This window comes from Asterias amurensis, chromosome 11 (assembly GCF_032118995.1).
Source record: "Asterias amurensis chromosome 11, ASM3211899v1".
Taxonomy (NCBI): Eukaryota; Metazoa; Echinodermata; class Asteroidea; order Forcipulatida; family Asteriidae; genus Asterias; species Asterias amurensis.
In genome coordinates, this window is record NC_092658.1 from 13192000 (window position 1) to 13209729 (window position 17730).

The 17730-nt window shown below is 39.2% G+C and overlaps 4 protein-coding genes across 5 annotated transcripts in view; 3 read left to right on the plus strand and 1 right to left on the minus strand.

Moving 5' to 3' along the window:
• Positions 1-244: 244 nt before the first annotated feature.
• On the plus strand, positions 245-10124 carry LOC139944606 (carbonyl reductase [NADPH] 3-like). The gene is made up of 7 exons (XM_071941663.1): positions 245-369; positions 1991-2254; positions 2883-2995; positions 3690-3815; positions 4655-4799; positions 5822-5979; positions 9991-10124. Exons 1-7 carry the CDS (start codon positions 346-348, stop codon positions 10010-10012), a joined length of 852 nt encoding a protein of 283 aa, XP_071797764.1. The 5' UTR covers positions 245-345; the 3' UTR covers positions 10013-10124.
• LOC139944605 (uncharacterized) lies at positions 9663-13401 on the plus strand. 2 transcript variants are annotated; one of them, XM_071941662.1, is made up of 3 exons: positions 9663-11105; positions 11136-11316; positions 12142-13401. In XM_071941662.1, the coding sequence occupies exons 1-3, from the start codon at positions 10499-10501 to the stop codon at positions 12263-12265; spliced, it is 912 nt and encodes a 303-aa protein (XP_071797763.1). In that variant the 5' UTR covers positions 9663-10498; the 3' UTR covers positions 12266-13401. The 2 variants fall into 2 exon arrangements, with proteins under 2 accessions (XP_071797763.1, XP_071797762.1); XM_071941661.1 differs by having other exon boundaries at positions 9663-11316.
• LOC139944604 (D(1) dopamine receptor-like) overlaps positions 12948-17730 on the minus strand; it is a 43572-nt gene continuing 38789 nt past the window's right edge. The window contains exon 5 of the transcript XR_011786986.1: positions 12948-12960. The gene's annotated coding sequence lies outside the window, so the exon portion shown is untranslated. The remainder of the gene's footprint in view (positions 12961-17730) is intronic.
• On the plus strand, positions 14555-17529 carry LOC139944296 (uncharacterized). Its single transcript, XM_071941283.1, has 2 exons — positions 14555-15559; positions 15862-17529. The coding sequence occupies exons 1-2, from the start codon at positions 14856-14858 to the stop codon at positions 15980-15982; spliced, it is 825 nt and encodes a 274-aa protein (XP_071797384.1). The 5' UTR covers positions 14555-14855; the 3' UTR covers positions 15983-17529.

Here is a 17730-nt window from a genome sequence, read left to right on the forward strand (position 1 = left end):
TTAAAATGTGTAAGACTTCGAAGTACTTTTCTTCCATTGAATGATTATTATAGCATTTTGCACTGATGCTGTGGGAGTTAAGATCATAGGGACCAGGCTAGGTGTGCACCGTTTGATGGTGGTAGCGCCCTCTATAGTCGGGTGGTCGGAGTACTAAAGCGTAACCCAGACGTGTCAAACGTTACATTAAATGTTTAACGGTACACATTGCAAGTAGAACCCGACTATTTCATTAAAAGTGACAGTTTTTGTAAAGTTTTGAAGTTGTTTGGAACCTTTTCTCAGGCATAGATTGATTTTGAGCAGTTAAAGCGTAATCAAATTAAGTTTTTGAAAGATATTATAATGACATCCCTTCGAGTGGCTGTGGTAAGTAAAATTATTTGGTACTGAATGACTCACTGTCTTCCTCGGGTGGGTCGTTGATTTTTTTTAAATAAACTTCAAAGTTTGTATGTATGTATGTTGCTAAACTAACCAAGACAGCACTTAGATATGGTATTTTCACTTGTTTTAAAATAGTGTAATATTCATATTCATGATCGGATTTACTTTCCCCTAGTTCTAGAACTATGAGACGGGAGACGATAGCGGAACGAACCTCATAATTCTTGGAGTAAGGACGGTGTACACACCAAACAGTCCTTGTAAGTTGTATTGTAAAGTTGTAACTTGTATCGTAGCGTCATACTCATATACGTTATCGACCCTCATGTGTTTTCGAACCCCAACTTTGATTCCCGTTTACCGCGAGATTGTGCAAGCTGCACCGGTGACAGAAGCTATGCAGTTTACTCACGGTCTGTATTTTCATCAGGCTTAATCATGCTGAGAATAAAGTTTCCTGTCGTTCGGTACAAATCACTAGTGACTACCATGACTACCCAGGGCCAGGCCAATTAACAAACTGCCCTATTCCTAATAAATATGCTATCATCTTGTATTGGCACTATTTCTACAGGTCTAGCAGGCGTGAAGTTAGCCCAGGTTGGACTCCTCCGTTCAGTGCAGTGGCACTGACTGATGACGTCCTGCAAGGGCTAGCTCGAAATGATAGTTTTCATGACAGGGGCAATGGAGGCAATTGCCTCAAATGCCCCCTGGTCATTGCTTTTTTGGTTTGGTGCCCATGAAATGCTCTTAGTCTTACTTAAGTTTAGTATAAGTCAACAATTTCCTTCTTGCCCTTTCATCAGCGAAGCATACAGGCCCTGGGCTTTAGCCTTCCCCTTACACTTTTTACAGTTTTACTTTTAAATGTGGGCCATGAGTTGATGGCTAACTTACTTGTTCGAAGCAATCTTTAAAGTTTTTGGCCAGTTACTGCGCCTGGGGAGCTGTCGTACTCTTTTTTTTTTCCTTTTTTTTTTTTATAACGATAAATTTTCGGGGAAAAAATAGTAAAGCAACAGCACCCCAGTAACTGGGGTCTATACTTAAGTAGGCCTTTAAGCATACTTAGGCATACTTAAGTATACTAACTTAGGACTACTTAAGTATACTTAGGCCTACTACAACAAATGTAGCCAGTTTTAAAAATGTGTTACATGGAGAGTGTGTAAAACCAAACTGCTTAAAGGAACACGTTGCCTTGGATCAGTCGAGTGGGTCTTTGAAAAGCGTTCTGTAACCGTTTGTTGTAAAATGTATATGGTTAGAAAGATATTGTAAAAGTAGAATACAATGATCTACACAAATATGCCTCGAAACTGCGTGGTTTTCTTTTTACCCTGTCGACTAACACGGTCGGCCATTTATGGGAGTCAAAATTTTGACTCCCATAAATGGCCGACCGTGATAGTTCGCGACGTAAAAGGAAAACCGTGCAATTTCGAGTGATACTTGTGTGGATCATTATATTCTACTTTTAAAACATCTTTCTAACCATATGCATTTCATAACAAACGGTTTCAAACGCTTTTAATAGACCAACTCGTCCGATCCAAGGCAACGTGTTCCTTTAAACAAATTCAACTAATTGCTGTTTTAGGTTACAGGAAGTAACAAGGGTATTGGTTTTGGCATCGTGCGAACACTATGCAAGCAGCTTAAGAATGGAATCGTGTACCTCACTGCAAGAGATGAAGGGAGGGGTAAGGAGGCTGTGGCTAAACTCAATCAAGAAGGACTCCAGCCTAAGTTTCACCAATTGGATATTAACGATGGAGAAAGTGTGACTAGACTGCGAGAACACCTTAAGACAGTGTATGGAGGGGTGGATATTCTGGTGAATAATGCAGGGATTGCATTCAAGGTATTATGCTGTCTAGCCTATCAATAGTGTCACCAAATCTTGAAACTAACAGTAAAAAAAGGCTACAGCTTTGGTTCAGATTATGGCAATCCAAAAGCTCTAAAATCTGGGGTTTTTTTTCCAATGATGTGATGAATACTTTTTTTTCCAGAAACACAGTTCTTATTTGTTTTAGTTGGAATATGCCTGCTTTAAATTATTGGGGGAAACACGGGTTTTAAATAGTTTCCTTGAAAAAGCCCAGAATGGGGAAAACCCACACAGTTAGGTAGGACCTGAGAACCCATCTGCAGATGGGATTCCAACAGGAACATTTATGAGCAAATGTTATCAATGTAATCAAATACCAATGACGTATATTTAAATTAAGAAAATAATAACAACAGTGTCCTTTACACTCATACGCCTTGTAAAGCTTTTCATTAGACAAATTGTTGCTTTTGAAACCTGATCTGTTTCCTTGAAATGCAATCTTTTCACCATAGGGAATGAGATGTGTAGGAGTGTATCATTATTTACATGTGGAAATAATCCCAGTTAGATAACATTTCTTGTTCCTTCAAGTACTGGAAAACACTTTTTTCAGCCAATATTTTACCTCATATTTTTATTTTCTATTTGTCTTCAGCGAGCCTCTACTGAGCCCTTTGGAAACCAAGCAGCTATTACTATGGCAACTGACTACAGGGGGACTCTGGATGTGTGTCATTCTTTTCATCCTATACTAAAACCCCATGGCAGGTATGTTTAGCAGGGCTCAACATTTACATTGGCCTCTAGCTACCGGGCAATCTCAGTGGTATAGATGGTAAGACGTTGATCTAGAATTGCAAAGGTCGTGGGTTTGAATCCCATATCCCTGAGTAATTTTGCCTGTGATTTTTTTTCTACAAACTCAGGAAAGTACCAAGTTAACATTGCTTACACTCAATGGTGTAAGGGTAAGTTATGGGTTGTTAAGATTAGTTGTAAGAGTTGCAATGTGAATACAAGATAAGACCTTGGTTCTTTTATTGAAATCTTGCATAGTAAATTGTCAACAGAGGGCGCTATACAGATGTTACGGTATGGAGAGTTGACCACATAATAAATTGAGGAAATACGTTTGAAGAAGCCTTTTATACCATGCAATAAATATTTGCAATAGACTGTTTACCCCGTTGGCCTTGGAGTTTATGCAGTTTAAAATACACAAACACATAATTAAGACAAGGAGCAATGTTCCCTCCGTCAATCCAGTGGTGTTTATGGACATTTCGTTTTTCCTGTGGAAGGGATCATTGCCAATAATCAAGACAAAATGAAATTAACACACAGACTGATTTAAGTGCACTTTCTGATTTATGCACACCAATGTTTCCCATACTTAATGATCCCCAGGTCCCGATATTTTCTTTACTATGATGAATTTTGTTCATCATTTTTTTGTTTACAGGATTGTAAATGTTTCCAGCATGAATGGAGTGAAAGCGTTTGATGAATTGAGCGAGGAGAACAAAGCTCGTTTCAGAGCCATCAAAACAGAGGAGGACATCAACCTTCTGTTGAAAGATTTTATAGAGTGAGTATGTGTTGACATTGACATTCAACTCTGTATGCATCCCAATGGGCTGAAGACAAAAACCAAGATGCAGTACAAGAGCCTATGCAGAAAACTAGCAGAAAATGCCCCAACTTTTCCTGGCCTGGAATGTCATCTTTGAGATGGCAAGGCCATTTTAAATTTGCAAAGGGCACTTCCGATGGAAAGTTTGAAAGTCTATCCGAAAACATTTGAAGGGACACCAAGGCCAAGACCAGGGGCAACAGACCCGGGGCAACAGACCCATGGCCTCTGTGTAGTTCACAAGGCCTGCCGTACCCCGGAAATGCCACCATACTGGCACTTGAGAAAAATTACAAGTCAACTTCACACTTTTACTTGAGAGGGAAAACAATGACCCTTGTAAGGACCGTGCCAAAATCCAATCTCACATTGGAGTCTTCCATTTCACTAATTTTACATTATTGAATTATAGCTCCCGAGTAATGTGCTCAATATAAATTATTCCTGGATTTCACCAATTGAGGCAGTAGTGCGTTTACACAGTGTGCTGAGTGAATGCATTTCACAAAATGGGTATCTTAAGAAATTGCATAGCAGAGGCATCATGGTGTAAAGGCAAACATATTATATGCAAAGATAGAAGGGTAATTGCTGATATTTATATATAAATCTAGAGACAATAGCCCAATGTGTGTTTCAGGTTTTGTCACAACACAAGAGAATTATATACTCTTGTCACACTCGAAGATGTTATAAAATTGAAACATAAATTGTGGAGATAACTTCCCAGGGATATGTGTTCATTTGGCATTGAACATAACTAAGGTCTGTGATTTCTCCACCATTCTCTCCAGAGCTGCCAAAGAGGGTGACCACAAAAGTAAAGGTTGGCCCAGCTCAGCATATGGAACAGTTAAACTTGGATTAATCTGCGGAACTAAACTATTGGGAGAGGCTGTGCAGAAGGACAGGCCTCAAGATGATATACTCATTATGGCTGTAAGTGCTTGAGATTTGTCTCCATTAAAGGAGCAACATAATTATCGCAAGTGTGTTTTTAAAAAAGTCTTTCAAAAAATTATGTGATCAATTCAGAACAAGGCTGTAGCTATGTAGAAAAACTTGTTTAAGTGGTGAGTGCTAATATTCAAAGTCATTCATGTTTACAAGGGCCATCATTGTTGGAGTGACAGGTTTCCAAACTGTTCATGTTACGGAGCCATGCAATAAGTTGAACGGCCTTTTGACAATGTTCTTTCTCTGTGACATGTTATACACCTTATCATATCTTTACTGAGATAAATGCACAGTGGACAATATTTTTGGGTAAATCTGTGCTGGGCGGCACAGTGGATTCTGCTCACAGAGTCACAGTACTGGGCAATCATTTTGAGCTGTGTGCAGGCCCGCCCGGCGCCGTCCAAAATAACTCGGACTACCAGTTGAGAGTTAGTCTAGTCTCTCTGGTACATTGCAGTGTTTCAGAAGTGGATTGGCAGAACAAATAGTGTGTAACTATGATCAATTTTCCATATCATCACCATTTTCAGTATAGTTAATAACGATCCTATAAGCTAAAGCAGTAGTCCCAGCGGATTTTCTACCTTCCGCCCAGGTACATGTAGCTGTTAAAAAGCAGGACAGTTCTTTTTAGAATTGAGAAGTCTTCAAAAAATCTGAACAATCTACTCTGCAGTAGTAAAATATATAGCAAGACAGTTCTCAAAGAAACAAACTCTTCCTGGAAAGTAGACTATCACAATCATGGTGTTACCGCAAACTCATTGTTCAAGTTACTTTTCCACCACATATTGAAATAGAAAAGTTTGATACAAATTGTGCCCTGTGGGGTTGAACAACATCATCCTATTAAACGTAGTGGATACTTCACAAGAATAACACTTCCAGAGTAGACTTTTATTCAATTATACAAACATGGTTTGGCAACTATAGTTGTTGATTACATTACATCGGTATTACATTACATCTGTATGACTTTCCATGACTTTGTTTCATTGCAGTGCTGCCCTGGTCACGTTAGAACAGACATGAGCAGTCAACAGGGAGTAAAGACAATCGATGAAGGGGCTGATACGCCAGTCTACTTTGCCCTACTGCCGTCTGGTTCCACAGAGTTCAACGGAAAAATGTACTTGGATAGAGCACTGGTTGAATTCATGTGAGCAGGTTATCTGACTGATTTTCACTCAAGTTTAAGTTATAGCCCATAAAGTATTATTCTGTTCTCTCAGATTGTTGATATTTTTTAAGTATTTAATTCATTTTGGTATTTGTTATTTATAGTTTATAAATAGAGACAAAGACACATTTCTGTTGTAGTATCATCGGGTCATGTTCTCTAACTCTCAGGAATCACATGTAATAGCGTACAGCGTCGCGTGGCGATTCACTCTCGTACACGTTTGTCGTGAAGTGTTGATTTGGAAACTCGTTCTAAAGTTCCGTTTTCCTTCGCGAAATTGCACTTGGAATCCTTGTAGATCAGGCGAAGTACCTCTACTTCTGACACCATGTTATTTATAGTTTATAAATAGAGACAAAGACACATTTCTGTTGTAGTATCATCGGGTCATGTTCTCTAACTCTCAGGAATCACATGTAATACAAGATGGCTGCCCGCATGGCAACTGCCTAAAGTTACCAACACAAGAGGGCGGTATAAAATATAACAATACAGTATTCATTCAAGCTTATCAGCCCATAAAGTATTATTCTCTCTGGTAGTTGGTATACTTATTTCTTTCAGTTCATGTGTGTGATAAACATTCATATCATTATTAGTATTATTATTAAAGATGGAGTTTTGATTATCAAATAATAGCTTTCAACTCATAGTGGGATTTTTAAGCAACAATTCAGTGAATTTTCATATTTTGACATTTGGCTTCGATTAGAAATTCAGTTTGTTGACATTGCTTTCATATTTGTGAAATATTTACACAATTATTCAAGGAGAACTCACTGCTTCTTCAAGCCCTATGAAATTTTGGGGAACTTCACTTGCCTTGTTCTTGTCATAAAGTAAATGTGGGGGGAATAGGAACGTGAACTTTTATAGTTTTCATCAAGATAAAAATGCTAACATGGTATTTTCTTAAATATTTAGTATACAATTATTCGTAGAGAACTCCCACTGCCTCTTCCAGCCCAATGAAATTGGTGATATTTTTTAGCACTTGCCCTTTGTGTTCCTGTCATGAAATGATTGGGGGAATTGAACTAAGATCCCCACCCAGAGGTTAAAGGGACTCGTCAATTTATTGAAAAAGCAACATTATATTTAATACACAATTATTTATAATATATAAATACATGTATAGCACCTAACACCTTTAGAAGAAAGTCTCTAAGTGCTAACAGAGAGTTTACCTCAGGCCAATGAAATTGGGTTGTTGGCTAGAGTTGGGGGGGGGGGGATAAATGGACAGTTTGCTGACCTGTGAGACGGAAACTAACACTTATGTGTAAACTTAAAAAGTTGAGAACAAAGATACAATTTTTCATTTGATTTTAAAACCAAAGTACATATATAAAGAGTGAAGGGAATAACCAAAGATACATCAACTCCTGCCATGTTTATTTTTTTATTGTAGCTGAATCCAAAGGGATCATGACGAAGGACTTATATAGTTCTTTTGAATTTTTAGTTTTTACAATTATTTTAAAATAAATTCTGACAGAAGAAAACATTAAGTTTAATGTCCTTCACTTATCTAATGTGCATTCATTCAAAGTAACATCAAAGGATGAACATTGTTATATTCCTACTAAAGTTATAATTTTGTCTCATAATTGGTGGAATAAATTAAATGTGATATTTATTGGGCCTAAAACTAAAAACAAGAAATCTTTACGGAATATTTTTGTATTGGTTCCATGTTACCTTTTGCTACTCCCGGTGACGTCCCCCACCCGAGAAACCGTCCCTTATAGGGAAACAAAATTAACACGGGCTGCACGAGGGGGCGTTATCAGGAAAAGAGGGTGCTGTACATTTACCCAACTTATAATAAACTCCCTTAGAATACAGTGGAAAATGCTAAATATTCACACAAAAACCGAAGCATACTCAGAAGTCTCACAGCTTTTACAGTTTCCCCTTTAATACGTAAGGCTGACTGCTGAGTATGCTTCGGTTTTTGTGTGAATATTCAGCATACTGCACTACTATCCTCTGCTACAGTTTATGTGTGAGGCCCTGAGCCCGTCGGGTTATTTCCCTCCAAATCAAATTACATTACAAGCGTCCGAGCACCAATCTGAACAACAACAATAATAACAATGTCCCTACACATTTCGACAAAATATGACAATTTTTATGTCAGGGCCAGTCAACCAAATACCTCGAATTGGAGTTCAACAACCGCATGTCACAATTTATTGAGCACAATATCCCATTGGGTGGGGGGGGGGGGGCTCTCAAGTAGGTTCGAGACGTGGGGCCATTATACAATTGTTTTCTTTTTTCTTAAAAAAAAAAATTACCGGCGCCCAATTTCATAAAAGGTGAAAATACTGCTTAGCAAACTTCTTTGTTAAGCAAACAATAAGTGGGACACCATTTGCAACAATGCAAACTTTATGGAATTTTGTTTGATACAACCAGCAAGTTCTGTTAAGCAAGATTTGTCTGTGTTTACAACAGGCTTTATAAAAATTGGGTCAATGACCCGATTTCATTAAAAAAAAAAATTCTTGTCAGTAATAATAAGCAGGATACCCGCAGTTAAAGATAAGGCCTACATGATATTTTATTGTATGACTGGTAACCATTGTCCAGTGAGCAAGTACTATTTATATTATGCTTGGCGAAGCAAGTCCAGCTCTTGTCGCTGATATTGATAATAATGAAAATGACCCATTTAGTGGGACGCCGCTATATCGTCGCAAAAGTCTCCCATTATTGCTATGCAGAGTACTGTTTCAAGGTTCAAGGTTAATTTTATTTCCACAGTATCAAAAGACAAAAAAACAATATCAAACAGCAGTCAAAAGAAATCATTACAACAATGAAAAATAATCGTTTCACAACATAGGTTTGAAGAAATAGATGCATAACAATGTTGACACTGCGGAGGGATCCATTTAAGAAGCAAAGCTTGTAGGCAATGGTCCCTTATGACATGCATATGCATTGAGATTATAAAATAATGTCAAGTGAACCGTAGAGGTCCGTGGTCGAGTCGAGCCACCAATAACAAAAAATAACAGCAGGTCTCAATGCATATGCATGTTGTTTCAGTAAATGGTAGGCCTATATAGGGGCATACTTATTAAAGGCACTTACACTATTGGTAATTACTCAAAATAATTATTAGCATAAAACCTTACTTGGTAACAAGTAATGGGGAGGGGTTGATAGTATAAAACATTGTGAGAAAACGGCTCCCTCTGGAGTAACGTTGTTTTCGATAAAGAAGTAATTTTCCATGAATTAGATTTTGAGACACCGGATTTAGAATTTGAGGTCTCGAAATCAAGCATCTGAAACAACACAACTTCGTGCGACAAAGGTGTTTTTTATTTTATATTATCTCGCAACTTCAACGACCAATTCATTAGCTCAAATTTTCACAGGTTTGTTATTTTATGCATAAATATGTTGAGATACACCAAGTGAGAAGACTAGTCTTTGACAATTACTGTGTCTACCTTCATTAGGTCCCTTGTCGACGGAATTTATGTTTTTATTCCCGCCGTAAGCGTTACAGTTATTGGCGAGACATGTACAAACCTTAAAGGAAGTTTGCATCTATTTTTGTCCAGTCAGCCCCATTAACGAGACAAGTGTGACGTAACAATTATTGACGTTTCTATGTGATTGTGCGACAGCGCGTTAGCGTTGCTATTGGTAGTGCATTATGCAGAAGCGGCCATGTTGGTACACTTTTCACCACCCGACTGACAAAAACAGCCTTAACAAAGGCATATTATATTAACGGTAAATGACTTGACGATTTTTAGCAGTCGGGAATTACAGTGGTGTGTGCGCAATGGAACTAAACACACAGGCTGTGTATCACACTATTACCTAGACGAGCTGAAAGCAGAATAGGGCCTCACCACACATCGGCACAAATGAATTGCGATCGTTCAGATGAAAAAAGGTGAAGGTATTCCTGTCTCAAGAATGGTTGATTTTCACCTGGGATTTTCCTCTTTTTTTCAGCTGGTCATCATTGATCCTGTAAATAACGCGGTCATCTGATTGTAAAAGAGATATCAATCCAGGCTGGACTCTTCCATTGCAGACACCGACGTTCTACCAGGGACATGTGTATACTGGATACTTCTACCTGTTGCTCTACAAATCACTTGTGCAGCTTGAAAGTGGGAACAACAATGAGCATTTTGTTTGTTAATTATTGACATATAATCGTCTACGCACGAGAGAAAACTAACGACAATTTTAGGCAGTAGGCCTTTTGAAACTCGTCGTACCTTTTTTTGGTACATCTATACTATTACTAAGCAATTGCAGTGACTCACTGTGCGGCTAAAGAGTTGCAGTTTGTACTACCAATTTTCCATGGATTATAAGGTGTCCTTGTTGGACACCAAACACTTAAGGAGGCAACTAACATCCTGAACTGCATGCCAGATAAGTATACCCATCGCGTTGGTTAGCAGCACTATTTTGACAATCTTGTAAAACGACTTGAGAGTCTACGTGCAATATGGGAGGACAAGGGGGACGCAGGGGAGGTGGGAGACGAGGAGGCAACCGCCGGGCTCACCGTACTGGGGCCAGGCATCGTCATCGGGGTGGTGGAGGTCGAGGCTTGAACATATTTTTCCACGGGGGTGGAGGACCGCATCAAGCCCTCATCCAGCGCCGTCTGGTCTCCATTTTCATCAGTTTCGGATTCGGCATTGGGCTGATGCTTTATGGTATAACGGCGGTTCTCATCTACCCAACTTTTCCATGGCAAGGGTTTAGCTTCATTGGTATAGGAATTATGCTGATATTGATTTCAGTCGTTGGTATTTGGAAAGTCAAACAGCTTCGCCAACTACAACAACATCAGCAAGGGCAAGAAGGAACAGTGCACATTCCACCAGGAAACATTGGATCACAAGTAACAACACAACAGCAGCAACACATATGGACAACAGGGCAGAATATGACAGCAGCCCCACCTTACGGTGCAGGACAAGATCCCCCACCTGGGTATGCAGCAACAGTGGGTCCGATGGGACACCCTCAACCACCATACCCCCAACCAGGAGGTACTGTACCGCCCTACACCCAACCAGCTGGACAGCCCTACCCACAACCAGGAGGTCCAGTGCCACCCTACCCCCAACCAGGAGGTCCAGTGCCACCCTATACCCAACCAGGGGGTGTGGCACCCTATACACAACCAGGGAGTACGGGTGTGGCACCTTATCCTCAATACCCAGCACCACCTGGAGTTGTGCAATCCTCACCTCCACAAACCATCGCTAATCAGCCACAACTGTATCATGTGCAGCCGTACTCGGCATCAGATGGGTATGTACACGAGTATAAAAATGAAATCGAAAATTTTGTACCCATCAGTGTTATGATATTAAACACATCACATTAGATATTAGGCCTGTATTGAAAGGTTTTCGGTAACACCGTGTAATGACTATCTCTGAGTTGGGGTGGTTCTGAAAACAACCGTTGGTTTCAACTCGATATTTCGATCAGTATGCTCTGATCGTCTTCTGGAGAAAGCTGCCTTCCGTGATCGCTTTCTCCAGAAGACTTTTTAGAACCACCCAACTCATTAGAGATAGTCATTACATGGTGTTACCGCAAACCGTATTCCATATCGTATTTCCACCATGCAAAGTTACAAATCCTACATTAGATACTTTCATGTCATTGTCATAGTGAAAATAATTTCATCCAGAAATCAGAGATACCATCTGAACTGCAACCCTTTTAAAAGAGGAATGTCGGAAAATTCACCACTTCAAACACATGAAATGGCCGGGGAACACTTATGTTCAGAATAAGCAGGAAACGGGTGTAATTTTAAGTGAATGTAAGCGTACAATTTGATTAAACTCTTGTTTATTTACGGAAAATGTCCCGAATGTATAAGCTTTTATTAATTTATACAAAAGTCCCAGGTTTAAAGAAGAAAAAGGGGGAAACTAAAATAATTCTGGCAAACCAAATCTACTGTTATAATGCTACTCTGTTATAGTTTTATCAAAGTTAGCCTAACATTTAAAGTGGTTAGAGCGAGTTTGTACAACCTTTTGCGGCACTGATTTATTTGTATGTCTTTCTCCTGTATTGTTATCCTTAAATTGACATCATTTTCCTTTCTCCACCATACAGGAACACACAGGCACCCTATCCACCCGGCGACCCTTCCCAGGGACCAACACCAATTAACCCACCAGTGACGGAACCACCGCCACCATCTTACGAAGTGGTTGTTATGAATGAGCAGAATAAGTGACAATATCATCAACCCCAACTTAGATTAAATATCCCATCTTAACTGCCTTGATTGTTTTCATTGTTGGATTTTATTACTATGGTAAAACTCAAATTTCAAAGATGTGAAATATCCACGTTGTTTGAACATTTTAGTACAAAGCTGAACTCCGCTTGCATTGGTCTATTTCCCACAAAAACACAATGAATTGATGAAAGATAAGAAAGGTGTCATTATCCATGTCTTTTGTCTTCTCGGGTCGTCTTCAAAATGAATAATTTGTCAGTACCATTGCGCGAGTTATGAGAAAGTGACACAAAACTACGACACAGGGTCAAAATTACAGAGAGAGTGCCTTTCAATCTATAATAGATAATTATTTTTTCAATAATTAAAATGCCTTCAATCAGGGAAAGTATGCCTGCATGTTACCGCCGTTCTATTTCCATAACATTTTCTTAAGCAAATTGACGACATCGTAGCCGCCATCTTAAGCCGATGATGAAACAATGGAAACGCACAGTTGTGTTTCGCGCTCTGGGGTGGATTTCACAAAGGTAGTGATGTCCTAACTTAGGACTAGTCCTAGGCAATGCTAAGAGATAGGACTGGTCCTAAGTTATGACCAGTAACTCATCCTAACTTAAGACTGGTCCTATCTCTTAGCATTGCCTAGGACTAGTCCTAAGTTAGGACTACCTTTGTGAAATCCACCCCTGGGCACAGGATTGACCATGGATTGACCAACGTACAAAATCCTTATGGGGCGCCTTACTCAAGTTACGTCATGTGATTGAGGTTATGGCTTTGCTTTTGGAAAAAGTCATGGATTTGGGGTAGAATGCTGCTTTCGGTGATTTGTTATTATTTGATAATCTATATGTATAAGATATAGGCCCCATCTATAGAACATGACGACAGACTGACCATAGTTAGACAATGTACACTTTTTTTTATTGGCAAAGATTTTGCTTTCATTTTAAATGTAGCCAACTTCAGAAATGTACGCTCTTGGCTCAAAGTCTGTATAACACAGAATGAATGTATAAACAAAATGTGTGTGCTTATAATAATTCCAGTGTTAGAGAGTCCTTTGATAGGTCCGAGTGTGGTGTGCGCACAGGGACATAATAAATGGTAAAAGTTTGACGAGTCTACTCTTTCGTTGTTAAAATGTGCTCATTTTTCCGAGTCTAGAATTTTACCAAACTATTTTATACTTTATTATGTTTAAGATTGACTTAAAACGTATTATCTCACTGCTGTCGTGTGTGAAATTAATAGTAGTAGCCAAATATATTTATATTTTTTATTTTTAAAATTTTTAACTACAAGAATATTCATTTAACTGTTCCTTTTTGTTTGTGTTTTTTCACCACACTGCCTTTTAACGTTGCTCAACGGGTATTACTTTATTAAAGTAGTGTCTTTACATCTCATGTCATTGCTATCAACGTGTCATTCCTTTTGTTTGTTGTTTTGTAACAATGGGTCAGGTTTTTTTCTCACACCCTGCCTCGTTTTCGCATTATTTTGAAGTCCCAAGATAAGAGTTGACATTGACGCTTCCACTTGATTTGTAATTTTTACCACGGAGCATGCACAAGTCTTTTCCTACCAATGTATCACATACAAACACACAGACTTTGTTTAGAAGTGACTCGAGGTTTTGTATATGATCTTCTTCCTCCATGATCTACCAGAGTAATCACAACAAATGGATTTATTATGGTATACTCGCTGTTATCCCACAAGAGGAATAGATAAACTGATAATAATTACATGGTTACCGTAAGATTTTGAAACAAAGTTTCATTGGGCTGCTTAGGCAGAACATATTGCTGATACCGAGTTTCTGCTTAGCAGAAACGAGCAAGACACCCGTCACAAAGTATACATTGTACATGTGTGACATGGTAGTTTGTCTGCCAATATGGTAAGCATAATTTTGTTGTGGTTTATTAGCTACTTTGTGTTTAAGGAGCCGAATTAACACACACACAAAAAATCATCGGAGACAAATAGTGATTTTTATTTTGACATCACACTTACCTAACGACTACGATTGACTTACAGTTCAATCGATCTCAGTTGTTTTGTGAAATCGGCCCCTGATGTGTGCGCCGACCCCCTTTCAGTTCATTCATACGTCACGCTGCAACGGGTTTCATTGTGACATTTTACATAACAAAACAGTGTCCTTCAACCCGTAATAATGGGCAGTACACATCATTGACCTTCAAATCACCAATACAGTAGCCAATATCCGAACGGGTGCTTTACTAGACGAGTCACAGTTGTAATGTGAATGTCAAGTGCATTCTGATGTAGGTTAGGTGTTTATACGGAATTGATTCTACAATCAGTTTTGTTCTCGCCGTGGTGTGTGCGACCGTCTTAAAAACGAGCTCACTAGTGCATTGGCCTTAATGTGGGCCTACGTCGAATGTATAAAAGTGTCTCTCATATTATTGCTCCATGAAAATATTGTGTAAACATTGACATACTCGGGTTAAATAACACTACAGGGGAGAGCCGTTTTATTTGGAGAATCCTCTATTTACAACAAGAACGTCGTCAAAAGGATAACCGTACAGTTATTTTTGTTGTCATGAGAGACGCAGGAGGACACGAAGGAGGTTCCCCAGATGGTGTCCGTAACCATCAAGATGGAAACACTGGCTTTTGCAACTTCCTCTGTGCCGCCAAGCCTCTCATAAACAGGTTTTCTTGCAGTTTGATCTGCTTTGCTGCTGGTCTCGGATTAATCATTTATGGGATAGTGAGCTACACGAGCCTCGCACATGTGCATCCTGGTTTAGCTTGGCAGCGTTTTATGTATATCGGCATCGGTGCTTTGACGATAGGAACCGGTGCTCTTGCGTTAGGGAGAGTATGCTGTCTTTACCGAACGTATCGACGCCATGAGCAGACAACACCAAATGTTGTCCTACATGGGAACTTGGGCCCACAACAGCCACAAGTATGGATAGCCGGTGGACAGACGACACCCAACCACCCTTACGGACCTGGGCAACAACACCCCCAACCTGGTCCTCCAGTAGGTTCGCAGTATCATACAGGGGCATACCCTCCTCAACAACGCCATCCCCAAGCAGGGGGTGCGGTGCCGACACCCAACCTGCCTTACGGACCTGCTGGACAACAACAGCCCCAACATCCTCCTCCAGCAACAGTGGGTCCGCAGTATCCTTCAGGGGCGTACCCTCGACAACAACCCTATCCCCAAGCAGGCCTGGGAGTGGTGCCGCTCAATCAGCAAAACACAACTGTACAGACAGGTGTATCATATGGGTATGTGCATTATAAAGTGTAAGAGTATGGTGTTTGTGCTAAATTTTTAGCAAAATCCTGTTTTGTGCATGTTTTAAAAATATTATAGAGTTTCGCCCACGCCTCCCCACGGCAACAGATATAGCCAAGTTTTTGTTTGTTTGTTGGATAGATTTGATTTGTTTGTCTGTTTGTTTGTGGGATGTTTGGGGTTGGTGTGTTTGTTTATTTTTGGTATGTTGTTTGTTTAGTTTGTGTGTACAACTATTACTGTAAGTAATGTTGAACATTGATTCAAGCAGTGTTTGTTTTGTGCTTTATAGGTACTCATCACATCCAGGGTACCCGCCCAATGCCCACCATGCGCAAGAGCCAACAACCACACCATCATCACCACCTCCTTCTTATGACGATGCAGTTAAAAATGAGCAAAATAAAATATAAATCACGTCATTTTACGCCCCTCTTTATGTACATAGGGAAAGTGCGCCATTTTAATTACAGAGTAAATTTATTAACTCATATTTCCCTTTTTTCAAAAAGCAACACCCAGTCGACAAACCGTGAAAGTAATGTCATCATCGCTCAAGTTTGAGTGGGGAAACAAATGTTCGATTATAGGGTTTTTATAAGACGCTCGTCACCGCAACAATGGAAAGCAAATCTTCCTACAACACTATCGGGGGAACTGAAAACAAACACAACTTTTGTCTCCTGTTGCAAAAACTGGGGGTTGCACACCATGCGCCCTCTACTAGTATTTCTTTTGACTACGATGTATACCATAGGCCTACTGATTGAAACGTAGAGTTCTTGCACATCTGGTTCTTTTCAAAACCAACACTTATAAAATGAAAACATAAAGTCTCTATATAGTTTTATTCCCAGATTACCATGCTAAAAAAAACCATAAAACTTTATCGTCTTCCTATACCCCAGGTATTATAGCCTAATGACTGTCATCCCAAAGACTACAGCAACATAACCTTTTTCAAAAGAAGTGTTGTTAAACTATTGTTGTTGTATGTTCAGTTAAACATTGTCAAGCATTTTCCTACATCCAACTTCTGCCTTGGAGAATGTTCTCGAAAGCATTCGCTTATCATTTGCATAGGCAGGTCACAAACGAAGAAAACATAACATTCCTTAGTTGTTATTTATCCTATTATTATCTACGTAGTTCTGTTCAACATGTTTATTATTATTTTTTTCTGTAACTAAAATTTTATTTGCAATTACATGTATTGTTATTGTGCTTTGTGACATGGCCAAAAATAATTTAATTGTTATGATCTCTTCTAGTCAGGTCACTGAGTTTTTAACTTTTCTCGAACCTGAAGTTGACTCGTAGATTCGTGTGTGTTCATACACTAAAGGCATTACATGTACATGTACATGTACATGTACGATTCCTATAAATTTTCTTTGACAACCCAAGAAATTAGCATATCAATACACGCTCGTTGACATTGTATAACAGATGTTCCAGACAGAGAGTTTACATAATATTAAATGAGTGTTAATCCGAAGGCTTTAGTGAATGGCGTTGTTTTTAACAAAAGGCAACGTTCACATAGTTTGGAGTTCATAAGCACTACCATGGAGCTATAAAAAGGAGTGCTCATGTGAGACTGGAGGAGTATAGAAACAGTTTGCATGTGTCCTATCGCGACACATGTAGAAATCAGAACTTGTACACTCAATATCTCAAGACGAAAATAAATAACAATATTTTCTTACCGTACCCTCATCATCCAGCAACGAGCTTAATTTTCGTTTTGTCAGCCACTTCCAAAGGCAACAACCAGCACAACCAAAATGTCTCTTGAATAATAATTATTTGACCTGAGCCGTTGATGTCGTTTCAAGCTGTGGGCTCCTGTCCAGTTTCAGTTCCGTATGTCTATGATGATGTTCACCGACACCTTTTGACACATGGGAGTAACACAATTATTACATTTTATATGGAAAAATAAACAACAATGTTAATAAATAATCTTAAGGTGAATAAATTATTAGTCTTTGTGTAGTGGTCATTTTATATTTGTCGCCACAAAATATTTAATTAAAGGAATACATGTAGTTAGCGAAACCAGTGTTCACTTGAAGTTGTGTACGCTAATGACCATCAGGGCCCAATTTCTTAAAGCGTGTAACGGTAAGCACAAAACCTTGCTAAACACTGAAAAGTA